The sequence below is a fragment of the Pelobates fuscus genome, chromosome 7, assembly GCF_036172605.1.
Source record: "Pelobates fuscus isolate aPelFus1 chromosome 7, aPelFus1.pri, whole genome shotgun sequence".
NCBI lineage: Eukaryota > Metazoa > Chordata > Amphibia > Anura > Pelobatidae > Pelobates > Pelobates fuscus.
In genome coordinates, this window is record NC_086323.1 from 116886090 (window position 1) to 116905923 (window position 19834).

Below are 19834 nucleotides of genomic sequence, written 5' to 3' on the forward strand. Positions count from 1 at the left end.
TTCGGAACCTCGCCTTTTTGGAGCTTTTTCCAGTTGTGGTAGCGGTGTCACTATGGGGCGAGGAGCTCAGGGACAAGAAAGTTATCTTCCACTCTGATAACATGGCAGTGGTACAGGTAATTAACAGTCTATCGGCTTCGTCCCTGCCAGTGGTTAGGTTGTTGCGGCAGCTAGTGCTCTTGTGTATGTCTTGGAACATTGTCTTCCGGGCACGGCACGTGCCGGGCCTGCTGAATGTGGTCGCTGACGCTCTGTCTCGTTCACAGTGGGTGCGGTTCCGGGAAGCAGCGCCGGACGCACAAGCGACAGGGCAGGCATGCCCGGAGGAGATGTGGCGGCTCGGGACGTTGTGCTTGGGCGATACATAAGGAGCTCACTGGCGCCGGGGACTTGGACCGCTTATACTAAGGTTTGGTGTGAATGGGAGGAAATGTTGTCCCAGGCGGGAGCAGGCGATTCTGCAGCTGGTAGGTTGGACACGCTGTTGTGGCTTCTTTGCAGGTTGGTGGCAGGTGGGTCATCCCCTTCTAGGGTGGAGCGCTACATGTCTGCGTTAGCCTTCCTGTTCAAGTTTAACGGGTGGGAAGACCTGACCAAACATTTCTTGGTAAAACAAACTTTGAAGGGTTTCAAGAGGGGCAGGAGGTCTGTGGATACGAGGAGGCCTGTGTCCTTTGCCACCCTTCAAGGGTTGGTGGGGTTGTTGAACGAAGTGTGTAGTTCGGCATTTGAAGTAACTTTGTTCTCTGTGGCTTTCGTGTGGGCTTTCTTTGGGGCTTTTCGTATTGGCGAATTGGTGAGCGCCAATAGGTCGGGGGCATCGGGCCTCCGGTATGAGGATGTGGCTATAGAACAGGACAAGGTCGTGATTTGGCTCCGGCGCTCGAAGACGGACGTCTTCGGAAAGGGTAAGAATGTTGTCCTGTCCTCACTACCAGGGTCCCCGGTGTGCCCGGTAGCGTGTGGGGACGTGTTTTTACGGGTTCGCCCGCAGGTTGGTGGTTGCTTCCTGATTCACGAGGATGGGAAGGCGCTGTCGCGCTTTCAGTTCTTGCGAGTCTTCCGCATGGGGTTGACGAGATTGGGCTTGCAGCCCGGACAATTTGGTACGCACTCCTTCCGTATCGGGGCTGCGACTGAGGCGGCGCGTCTCGGGCTGGGGGAGGAGCGGATAAAGCAGATTGGGAGATGGGAATCCATCAGGTTCCGTGCATATGTAAGGCCGGAAAGGTTGGTGTGAATGGAATGTTGTGGATGTGGGAAAAGGGTGCTCTGCCGGTTAACTGAATTTGTTTCCTTTCAGGCTTGGTCGCTTGGCTGGTGGGTCACTCGTTTGTCTACTGGGCGGAGAAGAGGGCCGCAGTTCGGAGACAAGGCACACAACTGGGTTTTCTTCTGGACACAGTGGACCTTCGGTGGTTTGGTTTTAGGGGTTTCAGCTGGCGGAGTATAAGTGGTGAAATTTTTGGGATGTTGTCCAGGGGGTTTGCCCCAGATATACTGTTGATTCACGGTGGGGGCAATGACTTAGGTTTGGTCCCCCAGAAGGTGTTGGTCAGGAGAATGAAGAGGGACCTGGACAGGGTGAGGGCTCTGGTCCCGGGAGTTACAATAGTGTGGTCTGAAATGGTGCCGCGGTTGAACTGGAGGCATGCCAGGGACCCGGCGGCTGTGGCACGTTGCCGTGGTAAAGTTAATAAGGCCATGTCTGTCTTTATTAGGAGAATAGGGGGGGTCCCAGTGATGCACTTTGAATTGGAGGGCGGGTTGCCCGGTTATTTTAGGCGGGATGGTGTGCACCTGTCTGATGTGGGGTGTGATCTATTAAACTTAGGTTTCCAGGAGGGTATTTCCAAAGCCCTATTTATGTGTGGTGGGGGTCGCTCGAGACATTAAGGGGTCAAGTCTCTTGCTATGGCGGGATAGGGCTTGGGTAATTGGAAGGTAGGAGGAGTATAAATTGGTTAGGCTGGATTAAACTGGAGTGTGAAATGGTTTGTGGGTTCGAGCTCATCGGTGGCTCCGAACCAGGTGGTGTAGGGGGGTCTCGGTACACCCCTACAGTTTAAAAAGTTATGGATATGGGGCCTCTTTGGTAGGCCATATGTTATGTGTTATTGGTTATTTATAATGTTATTTATTGTTATTGGCGGGGTCATTGCCGGGGGTAATTTATGTACGGTGGGGGGTGGAGGTATATTTACTTTTGTGGCAATGACCCCAATTTGTTACCTTGTTTATAATAATAAATAAAGCTGTGGACTTTTTTATTCCAACAGAAATACGGTGTCTGTAAGTTATTGGGGGGTTTGGGGTAAACAGCGCACCTGCCGAATAATCGACTGTGCGCATGTCATGTAGCCCATGGAACAGCGCAGTCAGGGGAGTGGGCCTTGACAGAGCCAGGAGTAGGCAGGGGAGTAACCAGTTAAAGGGGTGTGGTTATTGGTAAATGGGGGTTGGACTATAGGAGTATATTAAGCGGCCATTTTATGACTAAGGGACATTTTAACTAAACTGACACTTACCTGGTAATTGTCCCTCCCACCCTCCCTGTTGTTTTGGAGTTCCCGTTTGGTCACAGCGGCGGGATAGGGCTTGGGTAATTGGAAGGTAGGAGGAGTATAAATTGGTTAGGCTGGATTAAACTGGAGTGTGAAATGGTTTGTGGGTTCGATCTCATCGGTGGCTCCGAACCAGGTGGTGTAGGGGGGTCTCGGTACACCCCTACAGTTTAAAAAGTTATGGATATGGGGCCTCTTTGGTAGGCCATATGTTATGTGTTATTGGTTATTTATAATGTTATTTATTGTTATTGGCGGGGTCATTGCCGGGGGTAATTTATGTACGGTGGGGGGTGGAGGTATATTTACTTTTGTGGCAATGACCCCAATTTGTTACCTTGTTTATAATAATAAATAAAGCTGTGGACTTTTTTATTCCAACAGAAATACGGTGTCTGTAAGTTATTGGGGGGTTTGGGGTAAACAGCGCACCTGCCGAATAATCGACTGTGCGCATGTCAAGTAATGGTTGCTAAAACACGGATGTACAGATGAGCCCACCTGAAGAACTAATACACAGGGTTTTTTGGGGGGCTGGTAAGGGCTAAAGGTGTAATAGAGCTCTAGGCCAGCAGATCCCAACCCAACCCAATGGCAGGAGAGGAGACTCTAGTCTGCACCTCACCAGAGGCAGACTGAGAGTATTCCTCCCGCGTGTACCATCCTGTCAGAGCATTGCCAAGGGTTAACACAGCAACATTCTGATACTACTACCCTGTGTCCGGATTCTTGAGAAGAATGTACTCAGTTTGCACCCAGCAAAAGTGCAGTTTAGAGTCACTAAATACCACCAGGGATCTCAGAGTGGTCGGTCGGTCGGAGGGCCACAAGGGCACTCTTAGCACCATAACTACTGCAGTGGGCTATTCTGGAATGTACCTTTACATTTTTTAACATGTTTTATTTAGTTTATTTTCTTGTCTACTGATATTAGCCCATTGGCCAAACGGTTGCTAGGGTGAAACTGTTTAACTTGAACCTGCTTTAATACTGGTCCCCAGCACCAGATGGGTTAAATGGCTTATGTACTATTCAATGTGATTATTGGTCAGCTGTTCTCTCCTCCCAGTTTAGGTGTGCTACTAATTGCTAATTACACTCAAATCATAAGTAAGCAGTCAGTGGGCTGTTTAGTTACCAGATTTCAGACTGCTGGACTGTAATATTTTAGCACACAATGGCTCTGTTTAATTTAATTGGTGAGTGACTTTATCTTCCCCTCTGCACCCCTCATCCCATATATTTCACAGTTCCTCTCAATAATTTGTTCTGATTTGGGTATATATATATATATATATATATATATATATATATAATATGTGTGTGTTTTATCTAATCCCATAAGTTTGTATGAACTATACCCCCATCACATTATTTTGTGTGCTACATATATTTATTTAATACTTTGTGCTTTCAATGTGTTTGGTCTGTCAGGGTTATTTTACTAAAGTGAGATTTTCACATTTTTAAGGCCAACGTAGCTGAACTTCAAAAATTCAATTTGCTATGTTTCTAGTTTGGGTACATTGCCTTTTTAAATGTGCAATTCACTCTGAACACCTGAGAAATCTCACTTTTTTTTTTTTTTTAAAGTGAATAACCCTATGTGGTGTGGTTTGTTGATGGGTGTCTAGGATTATATTTCTATCATATCTGTATTGAGCTTGAGTGTTAAGGCTGTTGTAGGGAAGTGGATTGTATACAAGTTTCACATTTGTCCGCAACAAGTGGTCTGTAGTAGTAACTGGGCTTTATTCACTAAACACTGCAATAACTACTCATTTTGTGGGGAGGAAATCTTCCCCTTGGCTATCTAAGCCTAAATATAAATTTCTGGTGGTTTTTAGTGAATAAACCTGAATGTATTTTTTATAGAGTTCTTATAAAGAGAAGCTATTTGTAGTATACATGTGGTGTGTGTGGGTGGCACATTCCTATTGGGAGGGCGCATTAGGCCTTCCCTATAGGAACGTATTGCTCCAGTAATTTTCTATGAGGATTCTACTGATGCTGGATGTCCTCAGGCAACGTGTTACAGCCACTAGTTGCAGTCGTAGTGATGCAATGTGCTCTTTGCCATTTCTCTAAAACTGCATTGTCTTTTATTGCAGGGCTAAGGGGGACAGGAACACCTTACACAGACCACTTCGATGAGCTGAAGTGGTCTGGATGACTATAGTGTCCCTCGAAAATATTTTAGGGAAACGAGAGCTATATTCGTTAGCAATTGCTTCACATGAGTGTATATTTCTAGAACTTAGACCCATCAGGCTATTAAATGAAAGCTTTCAAAATTTACGTTTTTAACCATTTTGTCACCAACCTAGCCAAAACCACTGAGTGTGTTCATTTAATTTTTCATCAAACATGTCATTTTTAATTGGTTTAATTTCACAGTATGAAGTGTGTTCCACTACTGTAAACCCCTTGGCCACTAACTATAACAATACCCAGGGGCGTATTAGCCGCGAGGCAAACAAGGCATTTGCCTTGGGCGTCATTTTCCAGGGGGCGGCAAAAAAAGCCGCCCCCAAATGCCCAAGGCAAATGTCTTGTTAGCCTTGCGGCTAACAGAAATGCCGGCGGGCTGCTGGGCGGTCGGGCGGCTGGCGAGGGAGAGCTACCTCGCGCGCCGCAGAGTGAGGCTGGGAGCCGGAATATGATGTCATATTCCGGCTCCGCCTCCCAGCCTCTCTGCGCGCGAGGGAGCTGAGCAGACAGCTCAGAGGAAGTTGTGTGTGTGTGTGTGTGTGTCGGAGGGGGGGGGGCGATATGGTTAAAGGACAACCATATTGAGATGGCCAAGGGCTTTGAGAGAGAACATGGGGGTGTATTGTTTAGCTGTCTGCAGAGATAAAGGTGATGCTGTCAATTTAAAAAGTTACTTTGGTTGAATAAACTACTGTCTGAAATCTATCTTCAGCTTTCAGAAGCTCCACTTACCCAAAACAAAAGCTGACTAAATCCCTAAACCCTCTCTTTACAATTCACTGGTCTTGTTTCAATGAAGCAAAAATTAGGTTTCCATTTCAAACCAATAATTGAATCTTCAAAATGTTTTGTTTTTTGGCAATTCTAACTTTCAGGGTGATTTATCAAATTTGCATGGAGACCATACTGTATTGAGCCCTTAGTGACAATGTGTGATTTATTATTATTATTATTATTATTATTATTATTATTATTATTATTATTATTATTATTATTATTATTATTATTATTATTATTATTCTCTTGTTAAAGGACCACTATAGTGCCAGGAAAACAAACTAGTTGGTCCCGCTGGGCTGAAAAGGGTTAAAACGCTTGCCTTTCTCCAGTGCTGGGCTCCCTCGGCACTGGTGAACTCTACTCCCTCTGCCGACGTCAGTGCTGAATGCGCAAGAGCCGCGCGCATTCAAACCGCCCATATGAAAGCATGTCTCACTGATTTCTTATTTTTTTTTTTTTTCCTCCAGTGAGAAGCTCCTCTAGTGGCTGTCAGTGAGACAGCCACTAGAGGCTGGTTTAACCCTAGTGTAAACATAGCAGATTTTCTGAAACTGCCATATTTACAGCTGCCGGGTTAACACTAGAGGGACCTGGCATTGAGCTTAAAGGGAAACTCCAGTGCCAGAAAAACGATCCGTTTTTCTGGCACTGGAGGGTCCCTCTCCCTCCCACCCACCAATCCCCGGTTACTGAAGGGGTGAAAACCCCTTCAGTCACTTACCTGGGACAGCGGCGATGTCCCTCGCCGCTGTCTCCGCCTCCGCGACGCTCCTCCTAGTGATTACGTCGGCCGGTGGGCGAGACTAATCTCGCTCACCGGCCGAGGAGACCTAATGCGCATGCGCGGAAATGCAGCGCATGCGCATTACGTCTCCCCATAGGAAAGCATTGAAAAATCATTTCAATGCTTTCCTATGGGGTTTTGAGCGACGCTGGAGGTCCTCACACAGCGTGAGGACGTCCAGCGACGCTCTAGCACAGGAAACCTGTGCTAGAACCCAGGAAGTGACCTCTAGTGGCTGTCTAATAGACAGCCACTAGAGGTGGAGTTAACCCTGCAATGTAAATATTGCAGTTTATGAAAAACTGCAATATTTACAGTTGCAGGGTTAAGGGTAGTGGAAGTTGGCACCCAGACCACTCCAATGAGCAGAAGTGGTCCGGGTGCCTGGAGTGTCCCTTTAAGTGGTCTGGGTGCCTATAGTGGTCCTTTAAGGTGAGTTATACGAAGTAATACAGGAAATTATGGTGTCAAATGGGATTGGTCTTGTCTAGGTCACCTTCAGGGGATATTAAGTCAACAAAACCTGGAGTGCTGATTATTTCCCAGCATTATGGGAGATGTAGTCCACAAAATCTGGAGTGTTGAAGGCTGCCTGACCCTGGTCTAAAATAAAAGTGCAACTAATGTCTGTATTTTTGTTTTCTAGCAATTGTCTATACGGGGCCCTATTCAAACTATAACTGAGGCCTAGGAGAGCACTTTACTGAACTGTAAATATGTACAGGTTAGCTGCTTGCAGGGCAACGTCAAGGGACACTAAAGTGACCAAAGCTTAATGAAGCAGTTTTGGTTTATAGATCATGCATCTGAAGTCTCACTGTTCAATCCTCTGCCATTTGGGAGTTAAATCACATTTTTCTTCTTTTAAATATAGTCTCCTCCGTTACTGTGTTGATTCCCTTTATGTATTTAAATGTTTCTATCATATTCCCCCCCGTCTCATCTTTCCTCCAAGCTATACATGTTAAGATCCTTTAACCTTTCCTTGGAAGTTTTATCCTGCAATGCATGAACCAGTTTAGTAGCCCTTCTCTGAACTCTCTCTAAAGTATCAATATCCTTCGTGAGATACGGTCTACAGTACTGCGTACAATATTCCAAGTGAGGTCTCACCAGTGTTCTGTACAATGGCATGAGCACTTCCCTCTTTCTACTGCTAATACCTCTCCCTATACAACCAAGCATTCTGCTAGCATTTCCTGCTGCTCTATTACATTGTCTGCCTACCTTTAAGTCATCAGAAATAATCACCCCTAAATCCCTTTCCTCAGATGTTGAGGTTAGGACTCTATCAAATATTCTGTACTCTGCCCTTGGGTTTTTACGTCCAAGATGCATTATCTTGCACTTATCCACATTAATTGTCAGTTGCTACAACTCTGACCATTTTTCTAGTTTACCTAAATCATTAGCCATTTGTCTTATCCCTCCTGGAACATCAACCCTCTTACATATCTTAGTATCATCAGCAAAAAGACATGCCTTACCATCAAGACCTTCTGCAATATCACTAATAAAAATATTAAAGAGAATGGGTCAAAGTACAGATCCCGGAGGTACCCCACTGGTGACAAGCCCAAGCTTCGAATATACTCCATTGACTACAACCCTCTGTTGTCACTCAGCCACTGCCTCACCCATTCAACAATATTGGAATCCAAACATAAAGATTGCAGTTTATTGATAAGTAGTGATGTCACGAACATAACGTTTTCGGTTCGCAAACGCGAACTTCCGCAAATGTTCACGAACCGCCATAGACTTCAATGGGCAGGCGAATTTTAAAACCCACAGGGACTCTTTCTGGCCACAATAGTGATGGAAAAGTTGTTTCAAGGGGACTAACACCTGGACTGTGGCATGCCAGAGGGGGATCCATGGCAAAACTCCCATGGAAAATTAGATAGTTGAAGCAGAGTCTGGTTTTAATCCATAAAGGGCATAAATCACCTAACATTCCTAAATTGTTTGGAATAACGTGCTTTAAAACATCAGGTATGATGTTGTATCGATCAGGTAGTGTAAGGGTTACGCCTGCTTCACAGTGACAGACCAAACTCCCCGTTTAACGCACCGCAAACAGTCCATTTGCACAACCGCAAACTCCCCATTTGCACAAGGTTGGATACCAAGCTAGCCATGTCCCGTTCCTTGTCCTCACTGATGTCATTGAAGGTCTCTCTTCCTACACCCAGAAAGCGGGAGATGGAAAAAGATGCTTGGTCGGTCCTCCTACTTCAAATTTGGGGCACTGCACGTGCAATCTAATGTGCCACCAGATAGGACTGGTGTGTTAAGTAGTTGTCGTCCCCCCCCCCCCCCATCAGGCCTTTTTTAGTTGAATGTATCGCCCACTGTCAGTCCCTTCGGGATCCATCCCTCATTCATCTTAATAAAGGTGAGGGACTTTTTTGACCTAAGCGACTTCTCTTCTCAGTGACAATACCTCCTGCTGCACTGAAGGTCCTTTCTGACAGGACACTTGAAGCGGGGCAGGCCAGAAGTTCTATCGCAAATTGGGATAGCTCAGGCCACAGGTCAAGCCTGCACACCCAGTAGTGAAGAGGTTCATCGCTCCTCAGTGTCGATATCTGCAGTTAAGGCGAGGTAGTCTGCTACCTGTCGGTCGAGTCGTTCTCTGAGGGTGGACCCCGAAGGGCTGTGGCGATGCGTAGGACTTAAAAAGCTCTGCATGTCCTCCATCAACAACACGTCTGTGAAGCGTCCTGTCCTTGCCGGCGTGGTCGTGGGAGGAGGAGGATGACTTTCACCTCTCCCCCTGTTAGATTCCCATTGTGCTGTGACATCACCCTTATACGCTGTGTAAAGCATACTTTTTAATTGATTTTGGAACTGCTGCATCCTTTTCGACTTGCTGTAATTCGGTAACATTTCAGGCACTTTCTGCTTATACTGGGGGTCTAGTAACGCGGACACCCAGTACAGGTCGTTCTCCTTCAGCCTTTTTATACGAGGGTCCCTCAACAGGCACGACAGCATGAAAGACCCCATTTGCACAAGGTTGGATGCCGAGCTACTCATGTCCCGTTACTCGTCCTCCGTAATCTCTCTGAAGGTATGTTCTCCCCCCCCGCCCCCCCAGCCACGTACAACACCACGGGTACCAGATAGGTGACAACCAGCACCCTGGGATGCCTGTTGTGGTTGGTCTTCCTCCTCCTCCTCCTCAAAGCCACAATCCTCTTCCAGCGTTGCCGCAGGTCCAGCAAGCGGTGCTGATAAGGCTGTTTCTGGTGGTGATGGTGACCACAACTCTTCCTCTTCACGCTCATCTACGGCCTGATCCAGCACTCTTCGCAGGGCACGCTCCAGGAAGAAAACAAATGGTATGATGTCGCTGATGGTGCCTTCGGTGCAACTGATTAGGTTTGTCACCTCCTCAAAAGGACGCATGAGCCTACAGGCATTGCGCATGAGCGTCCAGTAACATGGCAAAAAAATTCCCAGTTTCGCAGAGGCTGTCCTAGCACCCCGTTCATACAAATACTCGTTAACGGCTTTTTCTTGTTGGAGCAGGCGGTCGAACATTAGGAGTGTTGAATTCCAACGTGTCGGGCTGTATATATTTCCGCTGGATATCGGAAAAGTGCGCCATGGCCGTGTAGGAACGCCTGAAATGGCCACACACCTTCCTGGCCTGCTTCAGGACATCCTGTAAGCCTGGGTACTTATGTACAAAGCGTTGAACGATCAGATTACACACATGTGCCATGCACGGCACATGTGTCAACTTGCCCAAATGCAATGCCGCCAACAAATTTCTTCCGTTGTCACAAACCACTTTGTCGATCTCCAGTTGGTGCGGAGTCAGCCACTGATCCACCGGTGCATTCAGGGCGGACAGGAGTGCTGGTCCGGTGTGACTCTCTGCTTTCAGGCAAGTCAACCCCAAGACTGCGTGACACTGCCGTATCCGGGATGTGGAACAGTACTTGGGGAGCTGCCGTTGATGTGGAGCAAGACGCAGCAGCACAAGAGGACTCAGCCGAGGAGGTTATGGAAGAGGATGGAGTAGGAGGAGTAGAGGAGGTGGCAGCAGGCCTGCCTGCAAGTCGTGGCGGTGTCACCAACTCCTCTGTAGAGCCACGCATTCCATGCTTGGCAGCTGTCAGCAGGTTTACCCAATGCGCAGTGTAGGTGATATACCTGTCCTGACATGCTTTGCAGACCAGGTATCAGTGGTCAGATGGACCCTTGCCCCAACACTGTGTGTCAGACATGCCATTACTTCCTTTTGCACAATCGAGTACGGGTTGGGGATTGCCTTTTGTGGAAATAAATTTCAGCCGGGTACCTTCCACTGCGGTGTCCCAATAGCTACAAATGTTTTGAACGCCTCAGACTCCACCAGCTTGTATGGTAAAAGCTGGCCGGATCAGTTCAGTCAAGCCAGCTGTCAGATGCCGGGCAAGGGGGTGACTTTGTGACATTGGCTTCTTACGCTCAAACATGTCCTTGACCAGGGCTGGCGCGTCCATTAGTCGGCCGCCTTAGGGCGCACCAGCTCTGGGGGCGCAAAATTCAAGTGACCGGCAGGAGGGAAGTGCTCCCTCCTGCCTGGTCACCTCCTGGATCCCCGGCGCGGAGCGGCGTGCTGCTGAAGTTGATTAGGAGGCGGCGAGGGAGCTCTCTGATCTCTCTGACCGGTTCCTCGCGCGCCTTTTGCTGATGCCGCGGGAGCCGGAATATGACGTCATATTCCGGCTCCCGCGGCATCAGAAAACGGCCTGCAAGGGAGCCGGTCAGAGAGATCATAGCTCCCTCGCCGCCTCCTAATCAACTTCAGCCGCACGCCTCCCAGCAGCCTCACTGGACCACCAATGAGAGACCCACGCCAGCACTCCAGGTAGGGAGGCTGGGTGGGACATTTAAATGTAATGTATTATTAATTACTTTATTAATTACTGTGTGTGTCTGTCAGTGTGTGTAAGTGTGTCTATGAGTTTGTGTGTGAGTGAGTATGTATTTTTCTGTATGTCTCTGTATGCATGTATGTAACTGGATGTATGTTTGTCTCTGAATGTCTGTATATATGTCTCTGTATGTAACTGTATGCCTTTATGTCTCTGTATGTACGTATGTGTATGTCTGTGTGTCTCTGTATGTCTTTGTATGCATGTTTCTGTATGTATGTGTCTGTATGACGGTATGCCTATGTATGTGTCTGTATGCCTGTCTATATGAATGTGTCTGTATGACATTATGTCTCTGTATGTATGTGTCTGCATGCCTGTATGTCTCTGTATGTATGTATCTTTATGCCTGTATGTATGTGCCTGAATGTCTTTGTATGTATGTTTCTGTATGTGTCTGTATGACGGTATGCCTCTGTATGCAAGTATGTCTTTATCTGCTTGTATGTCTCTGCTTGTATGTCTGCTTGATTATTGCTGTCTTTGTATGACTTTGACTGTGTGACTGAAAAATGATGCCTGTGTGCCTGTGGCTTGGGAGGAAAGACACACAGGTGAAGATGGTTTTTGTGGGCAGATGAGCAGGAACTGCTCAAGGCGAGAGACGGAGGGGTGGATGGTTGAGAGGGGGCAAGGAGGACAGCAGTGGTTAACGTAGCTGAAGATGCTGGACCAGGAGGAGGATGGCAGCTTTGAGTTTGTGTGCTGCTTGTACTCATGTGTTGATCCCATAGGCGTTTGTGATTGTCATGTGCCTTCGCAAAGCAGTTGTACCTAGGTGGGTGTTGGACTTCCCACGACTCAGTTTCTTTTGGCACAGGTTGCAAATGGCATCGCAGACACACAAAAAAAATGCCACACTGCTGAGCTCTGCAATGACTGCATTCTGGTGGTGGCAACAGCATGCGTTGATTGGCGTGCTGTCTGGCTGACCCCAGGTGCCGATGCATGCTGTCTGACTGTGCCACTAGCTCCTTGCGACGACCTCCCACTGCTTCCAACTCGTCTCCTCCTCTGTCTCCCCATCTGAACTTTCCCCCTGTTCTTCTTCTCTTCTAGCGGGCACCCACGTGACATCCACAGACGCATCGTGATCAACTGCTTCACTTGTATCTGACAACTAAGCAAAGGAAGCAGCATTGGGTACATAATCATCACACCGTACGTGTGTAATGCTGCCTGACTGAGACATATCCCTGTTATCTACATCCTCTGGCAATAATGGTTGCGCATCACTCATTTCTTCCAACTGATGTGTAAATAACTCCTCTGACATACCAAGTGAAGTGGCTGTGGTGGTGGTGGTGGCAGGCGGGCGAGTGGTAACTTGAGAGGTTTTCGAAGCTAAGCTGGAGGAGGATGGTGCGTCGAGGTTCCGAGCGGAAGCTGTAGAAGATTGGGTGTCCTGTGTTAGCCAGTCAACTACCGTATGTCCTCAGAACTTTTCGAGTTCAGGCCTGCCTCTGCCTGTCTTTTTTTTTTTTTTTTTTTTGGGGGGGGGATTTGTGGTACTATGTGCGCAAGCTACTGTGACAACAGATATGAGTGGCACTGGTGTGACACTGTGCCCTGGCAGGCCCTGAAACGCACACTAGTGAAGGAAACTGACTGCTATTATATTAGTCAGAAAATGTGTGTTTTTTTATTTTTTATTTTTTTTTTTTTGTTAAATGCAAGCTATTGTGACACCAGTGAGTGGTGGCACTGGGCAAGTGGGCATAGTATATACTGTGAGCCTGACACACAGGCTGGAAAGCAGGCAACTGCAATTACATTACACAGGAAAAAAAAAAGCAGACTGATGTTCTAGCCCTAAAAAGGGCTTTTTGGGGTGCTGTCCTTACAGCAGAGATCAGATGAGTCCTTCAGGACTGTAGTGGACACTGAATACACTAGCCTAGCTATCAATTTCCCTATCAAATCAGCAGCGGCTACACTGTCCCTACTCTCACTAAGAATGCAGCTTTACAATGAATGTAAAATGGATGCTGTCCAGGAGGTGGGAGGGTCTGGGAGGGAGGGTCTGCTGCTGATTGGCTGGAATGTGTCTGCTGACTGAGGTACAGGGTCAAAGTTTACTCAATGATGACGAATAGGGGGCGGACTGAACAGCGCATGTGTTCGCCGTCCGTGGCGAACGCGAACAAGTGATGTTCGCCGGGAACTATTCGCCAGCTAACACTTTGGGACATCACTATTTATAAGCCTTCTATGTGCAACAGTGTCAAAAGCCTTACTGAAATCTAGGTAAGCAATGTCTACTGCACCTCCCTGATCTATAATTTTAGTTACCCAATCCAAAAAATCAATAAGATTAGTTTGGCATGATCTCCCTGAAGTAAACCCATGTCACATGGCACATCAATGCGAGGTGTGGCAAGGTTTGCTGTGTCTGTCAGCGTAGTGTCCAGAGCATGGAGGCACTACCAGGAGACAGGCCAGTACATCAGGAGACGTGGAGGGGAAACAACATAGCAGCAGAACCGCTACCTCCGCCTCTGTGCAAGGAGGAACAGGAGGAGCACTGCCAGAGCCCTGCAAAATTACCTCCAGCAGGCCACAAATGTGCATGTGTCTGCTCAAACAATCAGAAACAGACTCCATGAGGGCCCGACATCCACAGGTGGGGGTTGTGCTTACAGCCCAACACCGTGCAGAACGTTTGGCATTTGCCAGAGAACACCAAGATTGGCAAATTCGCTACTGGCGCCCTGTGCTCTTCACAGATGAAAACGGGTTCATGCTGAGCACATGTGACAGTCTGGAGACGCCATGGAGAACGTTCTGCTGCCTGCAACATTCTCCAGCATGACCGGTTTTGCAGTGGGTCAGTAATGGTGTGGGGTGGCATTTCTTTGGGGGGCTGCACAGCCCTCCATGTGCTCGCCAGAGGTAGCCTGACTGCCATTAGGTACCGAGATGCGATCCTCAGACCCTTTGTGAGACCATATGCTGGTGCGGTTGGCCCTGGGTTCCTGATCATGCTAGACCTCATGTGGCTGGAGTGTCAGCAGTTCCTGCAAAACGAAGGCATTGATGCTATGGACTGGCCCACCTGTTCCCCACACCTGAATCCAATTGAGCACATCTGGGACATCATGTCTTGCTCCATCCACCAACGTCACGTTGCACCACAGACTGTCCAGGAGTTGGCAGATGCTTTAGTCCAGGTCTGGGAGGAGATACCTCAGGAAACCATCCGCCACCTCATCAGGAGCATGCACAGGCATTGTAGGGAGGTCATACAGGCATGTGGAGGCCACACACTCTACTGAGCCTCATTTTGACTTGTTTTAAGGACATTACATCAAAGTTGGATCACCCTGTAGTGTGTTTTCCACTTTAATTTTGAGTGTGACTCCAAATCCAGACCTCCATGGGTTAAAAAATTGGATTTCTATTTTTTTTATTATTTTTGTGTGATTGTGTTGTCAGCACATTCAACTATGTAAAGAACAAAGTATTTCAGAAGAATATTTAATTCATTCAGATCTAGGATGTTGTTTTTGTGTTCCCTTTTATTTTATTTTTGAGTAGTGTACAATAATAGCCCTGTAACCTGCATAAATATCCTAACATGTGCTGCTTCCTTTCAGGGACCAGTCATGTGTGGATATACACCAAGAGAAAAGGGAGAATTTATTTACATGGTCATTATTTTATATCCTAAACTATAGCACTAGATTTGAGTTGCGTGTCATTCTTGCACATCCCACCCAAGAACAACTTCCTAAAACCTTGCCTCCTCCAGGCTTTACTCTCACAAATCCTGTCTGTTTGAATAATTAAAGCTTTTGCACATCTATAAGATATTAAACTTTGTTTGAGCTTGCCGCCTTTTTTTTTTTTTTTTTTTTTTTTTAAGATTTATTTATTTTTTATTATGGCTTGATTGCATATAATCTCTACATACCTTTTGCAAAAATATCCACTCTCCTCACTTGTGTCGGCCTTCCCTATCCACTGAACAAACTTGCAGCATTATATATACTGTTTGCCAACCTTATTTATAATTGTGTGTACTCTATTACAGGAATAATCGAACGCCTATTCCTATTGGTCTAAAAAAAAAAACCTACTAAAGAGCATGCAATGATAAGGGGGGAAATTTAAGTTTTGTATAGTAATAATATTTCATGGCTAAAGATTTGTATGTTCTAAAATCTGCATAGCAGGCTATTAAAGGTGTTCAGTTTTACATGAACAATAAAACTCTAAAATGGATATTCTCTCTGACAACCATTGGTTGGGTTCGTTGTTGAGAGTGTGTGTGTGTGTGTGGCGTAACGCAAAGTTGGTTGGGTTGTGCTGTAACCAACATACGGGTAGGCCTGTATCAAAGGGAAAACCCACTTTATTGCAACAATTTACATAACAAAACTTTTTTTAAATGCTTTCCTCATTTCCTTCTCTGTATGAGGAATAGATCTACCATAGATCGAAGATATCCATCTCCCCAATCTTTTGATATGTGGTGGAGGCTGCTCCTATTCTAAATGAATGTCCTGAGCATGAGGCAGGGTCAAAACCTAATCTACGTAATGGTGTTCTGATGTAAACAATATGAATTTAGAAGTTGTGAGCGGGAATCCTTAAAGTGAAAGTAGTGGCAAGTCGTGGCTGGCCTGAGTGTGTGGGTCGATTTTATAAATTTGGTTGATTATACAAAAATATCAGTCAGAAAAACTGGGCCATAGATTGGTAATCTGGATGTTTGAACTGTTTTGTTAATGCTTTTGAGTATACTCTTAATCGGATGGGATGTAAGGAAAAGTGGTTAGTACGTGGTGTTTGGATTCCAGTGAGAAAGTTTGATTGTGTTGTGAGCTAATTTAAGGTGAAGATGGCAAGAAGAAGCAAAAGCCACCATTGAGTCGACGAACTTCGGTTGTATGTGAAATTATTATAAATTGTATGGGCCTTATTGTGGCAAACCTAGCCACTTCTGGAACACTGGACTTTACTTGTCATAAAGGTTGTCTGTATTGTATGCTATGTAATGGATGTATTATGTGGCCATTGTAATTCGTATGCTAGCAGCCGTAAGCCGCTAGAATTCAGTTATTTAGTTTCACGAACAGCGACTATCCGGTCTGTTCATGAAACGAATATGGGCCCCCCTGATAGACCACACATTAAGAGACGTGTGGCGCTCGTTAACCGATTGCAGCAATGTTGCAATCGGTAATTAAGTGTATTCCTAGGTGGCCGTCGTTCGACTACTGACCACGCGGCGGTCAGCCATCTTGGATTCTTTGTCTCCCCAGCGGTGTTTTGTCGTCGAGCGCGTGGAACTAAAAACGGCTACTCGACGACACGAACACCGCTGTACTTCCAGGCCGTTCGGAAGCTCCGGTATTCTCCTATTATGTTTCCCCATTGGTATTCGGTACTTTGAAACGAATTGAAATAAATGTATTTCGTACGGCGTTTGGTTGTTTCAGCTGGGATCTGAGCGGCATTCACACGAAAGGTGCACTCAGACCCCAGCTATCTACCGAACGTCCGTTCGTCTGAATAGCATGAATATTGGGAAAGTTGTGAAATTAAACGTAAAATCACGGTTCTGCTGCACGGAGGGATAATCCACTTAACTGTATATTTCAGTGGGAGTGTCCCTCTCGTGCAGCAGTGCCTGATGGGAGAAAAGCTCCAAATGTTAAGTCCCCATGTAGTCCCTTACCGTGTTACCCCTGCCAGGTCAGTAAGAAAACCCCTTGCATGGGGACTTGCATAAATACTGGAAGTTCTGAATAAAGCGGCTAGTTGACTCCTAGACTGTTTCGTCCGGTTATTGGGAGGATTGGGGATATTGCCTTACTTTTCAGCGCTGACTGTGGCTTTACCTGTAATACCAGCGGAGATCGTGGATTATAATATTGCACTCCACTACACTTATCATATCCTATCTTTGTGTTATTGGACAGTGCTGCACGTGCTAGGGATTGTGCGTGATACAGAAGGTTGTTTAATCCATCACCAGTTCTTGGAATAGTGGAATTCTGGAACAGTCGGTGTGCTGTGGGGCGCAGCTGGAAAAACACCTGTAAATGAGAGCGTGATAATGCATCAGCAAGTTTATCTAAACCAGGAATATGTTCACAGCAGAGGTAAAATTGAAATAAGGCAGCCAACCAAGTCAATCTTCGGACCAATCTCATGATGGTCAGAGAGGAGGAATGCCCCTTATTGATCATTTCACATGCTGCCACATTGTCACAGATGCATCAAATAGCCTTCTCTGTCCAAAGATGCCTCCAAGTGTGCGCTGCTGCCACTATAGGGTAAATCTCAAACAGGGCGGAAGTCTCCTTGATAGCTGTAAAGGAGAGGGTCTCAATCGGCCACGAGTCTCTGAACCATATTACTAAAAACAGCAGCAAGCCCTGTGTGTGCCACTGCATCAGTCATGATAGTTGGTGATACGTGAGAAAGCGGAATGAACATGGATACCATTCCAATCTGAAAGCAGCCGGTGCCACATGTAAATCTGCTCTTGCCAGGGGATCACGGTAAACGATGGCATTATCGGACAGGCCTGGAAGCAGACAAAGAAGCCTAGAAATGAACGCTCTTCCCTGCAGGATGACTCTCATGATGAAGTTAAGTGAACCCAGTAACGACTTGAGATCCCTGCAATTACACAAAGCAACCCGCAGGAATCGGTCCATCTCAGCCCTGATGCATTGTAATTTGTCAGGGAGGCTCTCCTGTAATGCCACTGTATCCAATATGACACCCAAAAGCACCAATCTTGTAGTGGGGGCCTAGAGTTTTATCATGAGAAATGGGGATTCCTAATGTGGAGAGGAAAAAAACCTAGGGTGCTAAAAATGCTTTGGGGTGTCTGTGTACCTGATTCCGCCAGTAAGAAATAGTTGATAGTGAATCACTGTGGGACAATGAAGTACATTCAGCTCCTGGAACCAAAAGTGTGCCTAGAGTAAAGGTAATACTTCTCCCTCCATCTAACACTGTGAATATGCCACAGACTGTTGAATTGGCAGTAGCTTGAATGCATTGATGTCCCTTTTTTTTTTTTTTATTTTATTTTTTTTTTTTTTTGCTTAACTAAGCGTGCTTACCAGTCTGTAGGATGGCATTGTCCACTGTGGCGTAATGGGGGAGAATTCTTCAGCGGGGACAAGTTAATGCTAGGTGTAAAGGAAGAATGAGGAGCCGAGCGATCAATGATTAGCTGTTTGTTTGAAGCATTGGTGACAATCCCGATGGGGTTGGTTCGCCATGACTTGAAAGGTCAGTAGTCAAAAGGGCCTAACATAAAGCCTAATTGTGTTTCCTTGGCTAATCGTGTCTACCGTCACTGGATTGGCAAAGGCTGATATGTTTGAGCATTCCAGTGTGCCGGGGGGGAGTGCAACAAGACCTGTGTGAGAACCTTCAGGAAATCTACCAAGTGGGGTGCAAGTGATAGGTGAGATTATCCACATCAACCTCCGTACGTCTTTCTAGGGAACAGCTTAGAGGGGCACATGTTTTTTGGCGTGCCCCCTGAAGCAAATTGAGCAGATGTGCAACAACTGGCATGCACTGTAAATGCAGGCACCCACGTTGGTTGTTGCACACCTGTGCCATTCGCAAGAACATGATGGGTCGACCCAACTTGTCTTTCTGACCCCAGTCTTGACCTACGGAGGTGTTAACATGCGTTTGGGGGCTGTGGACGTTGATGGTTCGGCTTCACAGGGGCACAAGTTGGTAGAATGTGAAGCGGATGCACAAGCTGGGGGCCATAAGCCGTCAAAATGTCTGCAGAACATCTCCATGTCCAACTCACTCCAGTTGGTTTGAATCTTAAACTGTGCGAGAGCTGCTGCTGCTTTGGCCGATACCAACTTGTGGTAATCGTAAAATGTAAAGCCCCTATACTTATGCCCCAGATCCACCAACTCCGGTCTAGTTCTTCTCTCCTCTGGGGGTATACTGAACAATGACATCCCTGTAAAGTCCAAAGCGGAGTACAAACTCGGGGACTGACTTTTATTTTTTTTTTGGATCCCTAGCTTTAAGGACCACAGACAAATCCCCATGGCTGTATGTTCTAGTTCTATAACATTCATAGGCGTGCGCAGCCAATTGCATTAGGGTGTGCACCCTAAAGCACAAACACACGGCGCATGTATGTATATGTACACGACACAAACAGCACCCTCACATATGTGTATATATATATATATATATATATATATATATATATATATATATATGTATGTGAGGGTGCTGTTTGTGTCGTGTATTTGTGAGGGTGCTGTTTGTGTCGTGTATTTGTGAGGGTGCTGTGTGTGTGTGTGGGTGCTGTTTGTGTGCTGTGTATGTGAGGGTGCCGTGTGCGTGCGCTGTTTGTGTTAGGGTGCTGTATGTGTGTGGGTGCTGTTTGTGTTAGGGTGCTGTATGTGTGTGTGTGTGGGTGCTGTTTGTGGGCTGTGTGTGTGTGGGTGCTGTTTGTGGGCTGTGTGTGTGTGGGTGCTGTTTGTGTGCTGTGTGTGTGTGGGTGCTGTTTGTGTGCTGTGTGTGTGTGTGGGTGCTGTTTGTGTGCTGTG

At 46.5% G+C, this 19834-nt stretch overlaps 1 protein-coding gene across 1 annotated transcript in view; it reads left to right on the plus strand.

The window, feature by feature from the left end:
- Positions 1-3685: 3685 nt before the first annotated feature.
- Positions 3686-19834, plus strand: part of LOC134568782 (actin nucleation-promoting factor WASL-like) — a 42578-nt gene continuing 26429 nt past the window's right edge. Inside the window, exon 1 of the mRNA XM_063427445.1 lies at positions 3686-3763. Within this exon, the coding sequence (XP_063283515.1) occupies positions 3742-3763 (22 nt within the window). The 5' untranslated portion in view covers positions 3686-3741. The remainder of the gene's footprint in view (positions 3764-19834) is intronic.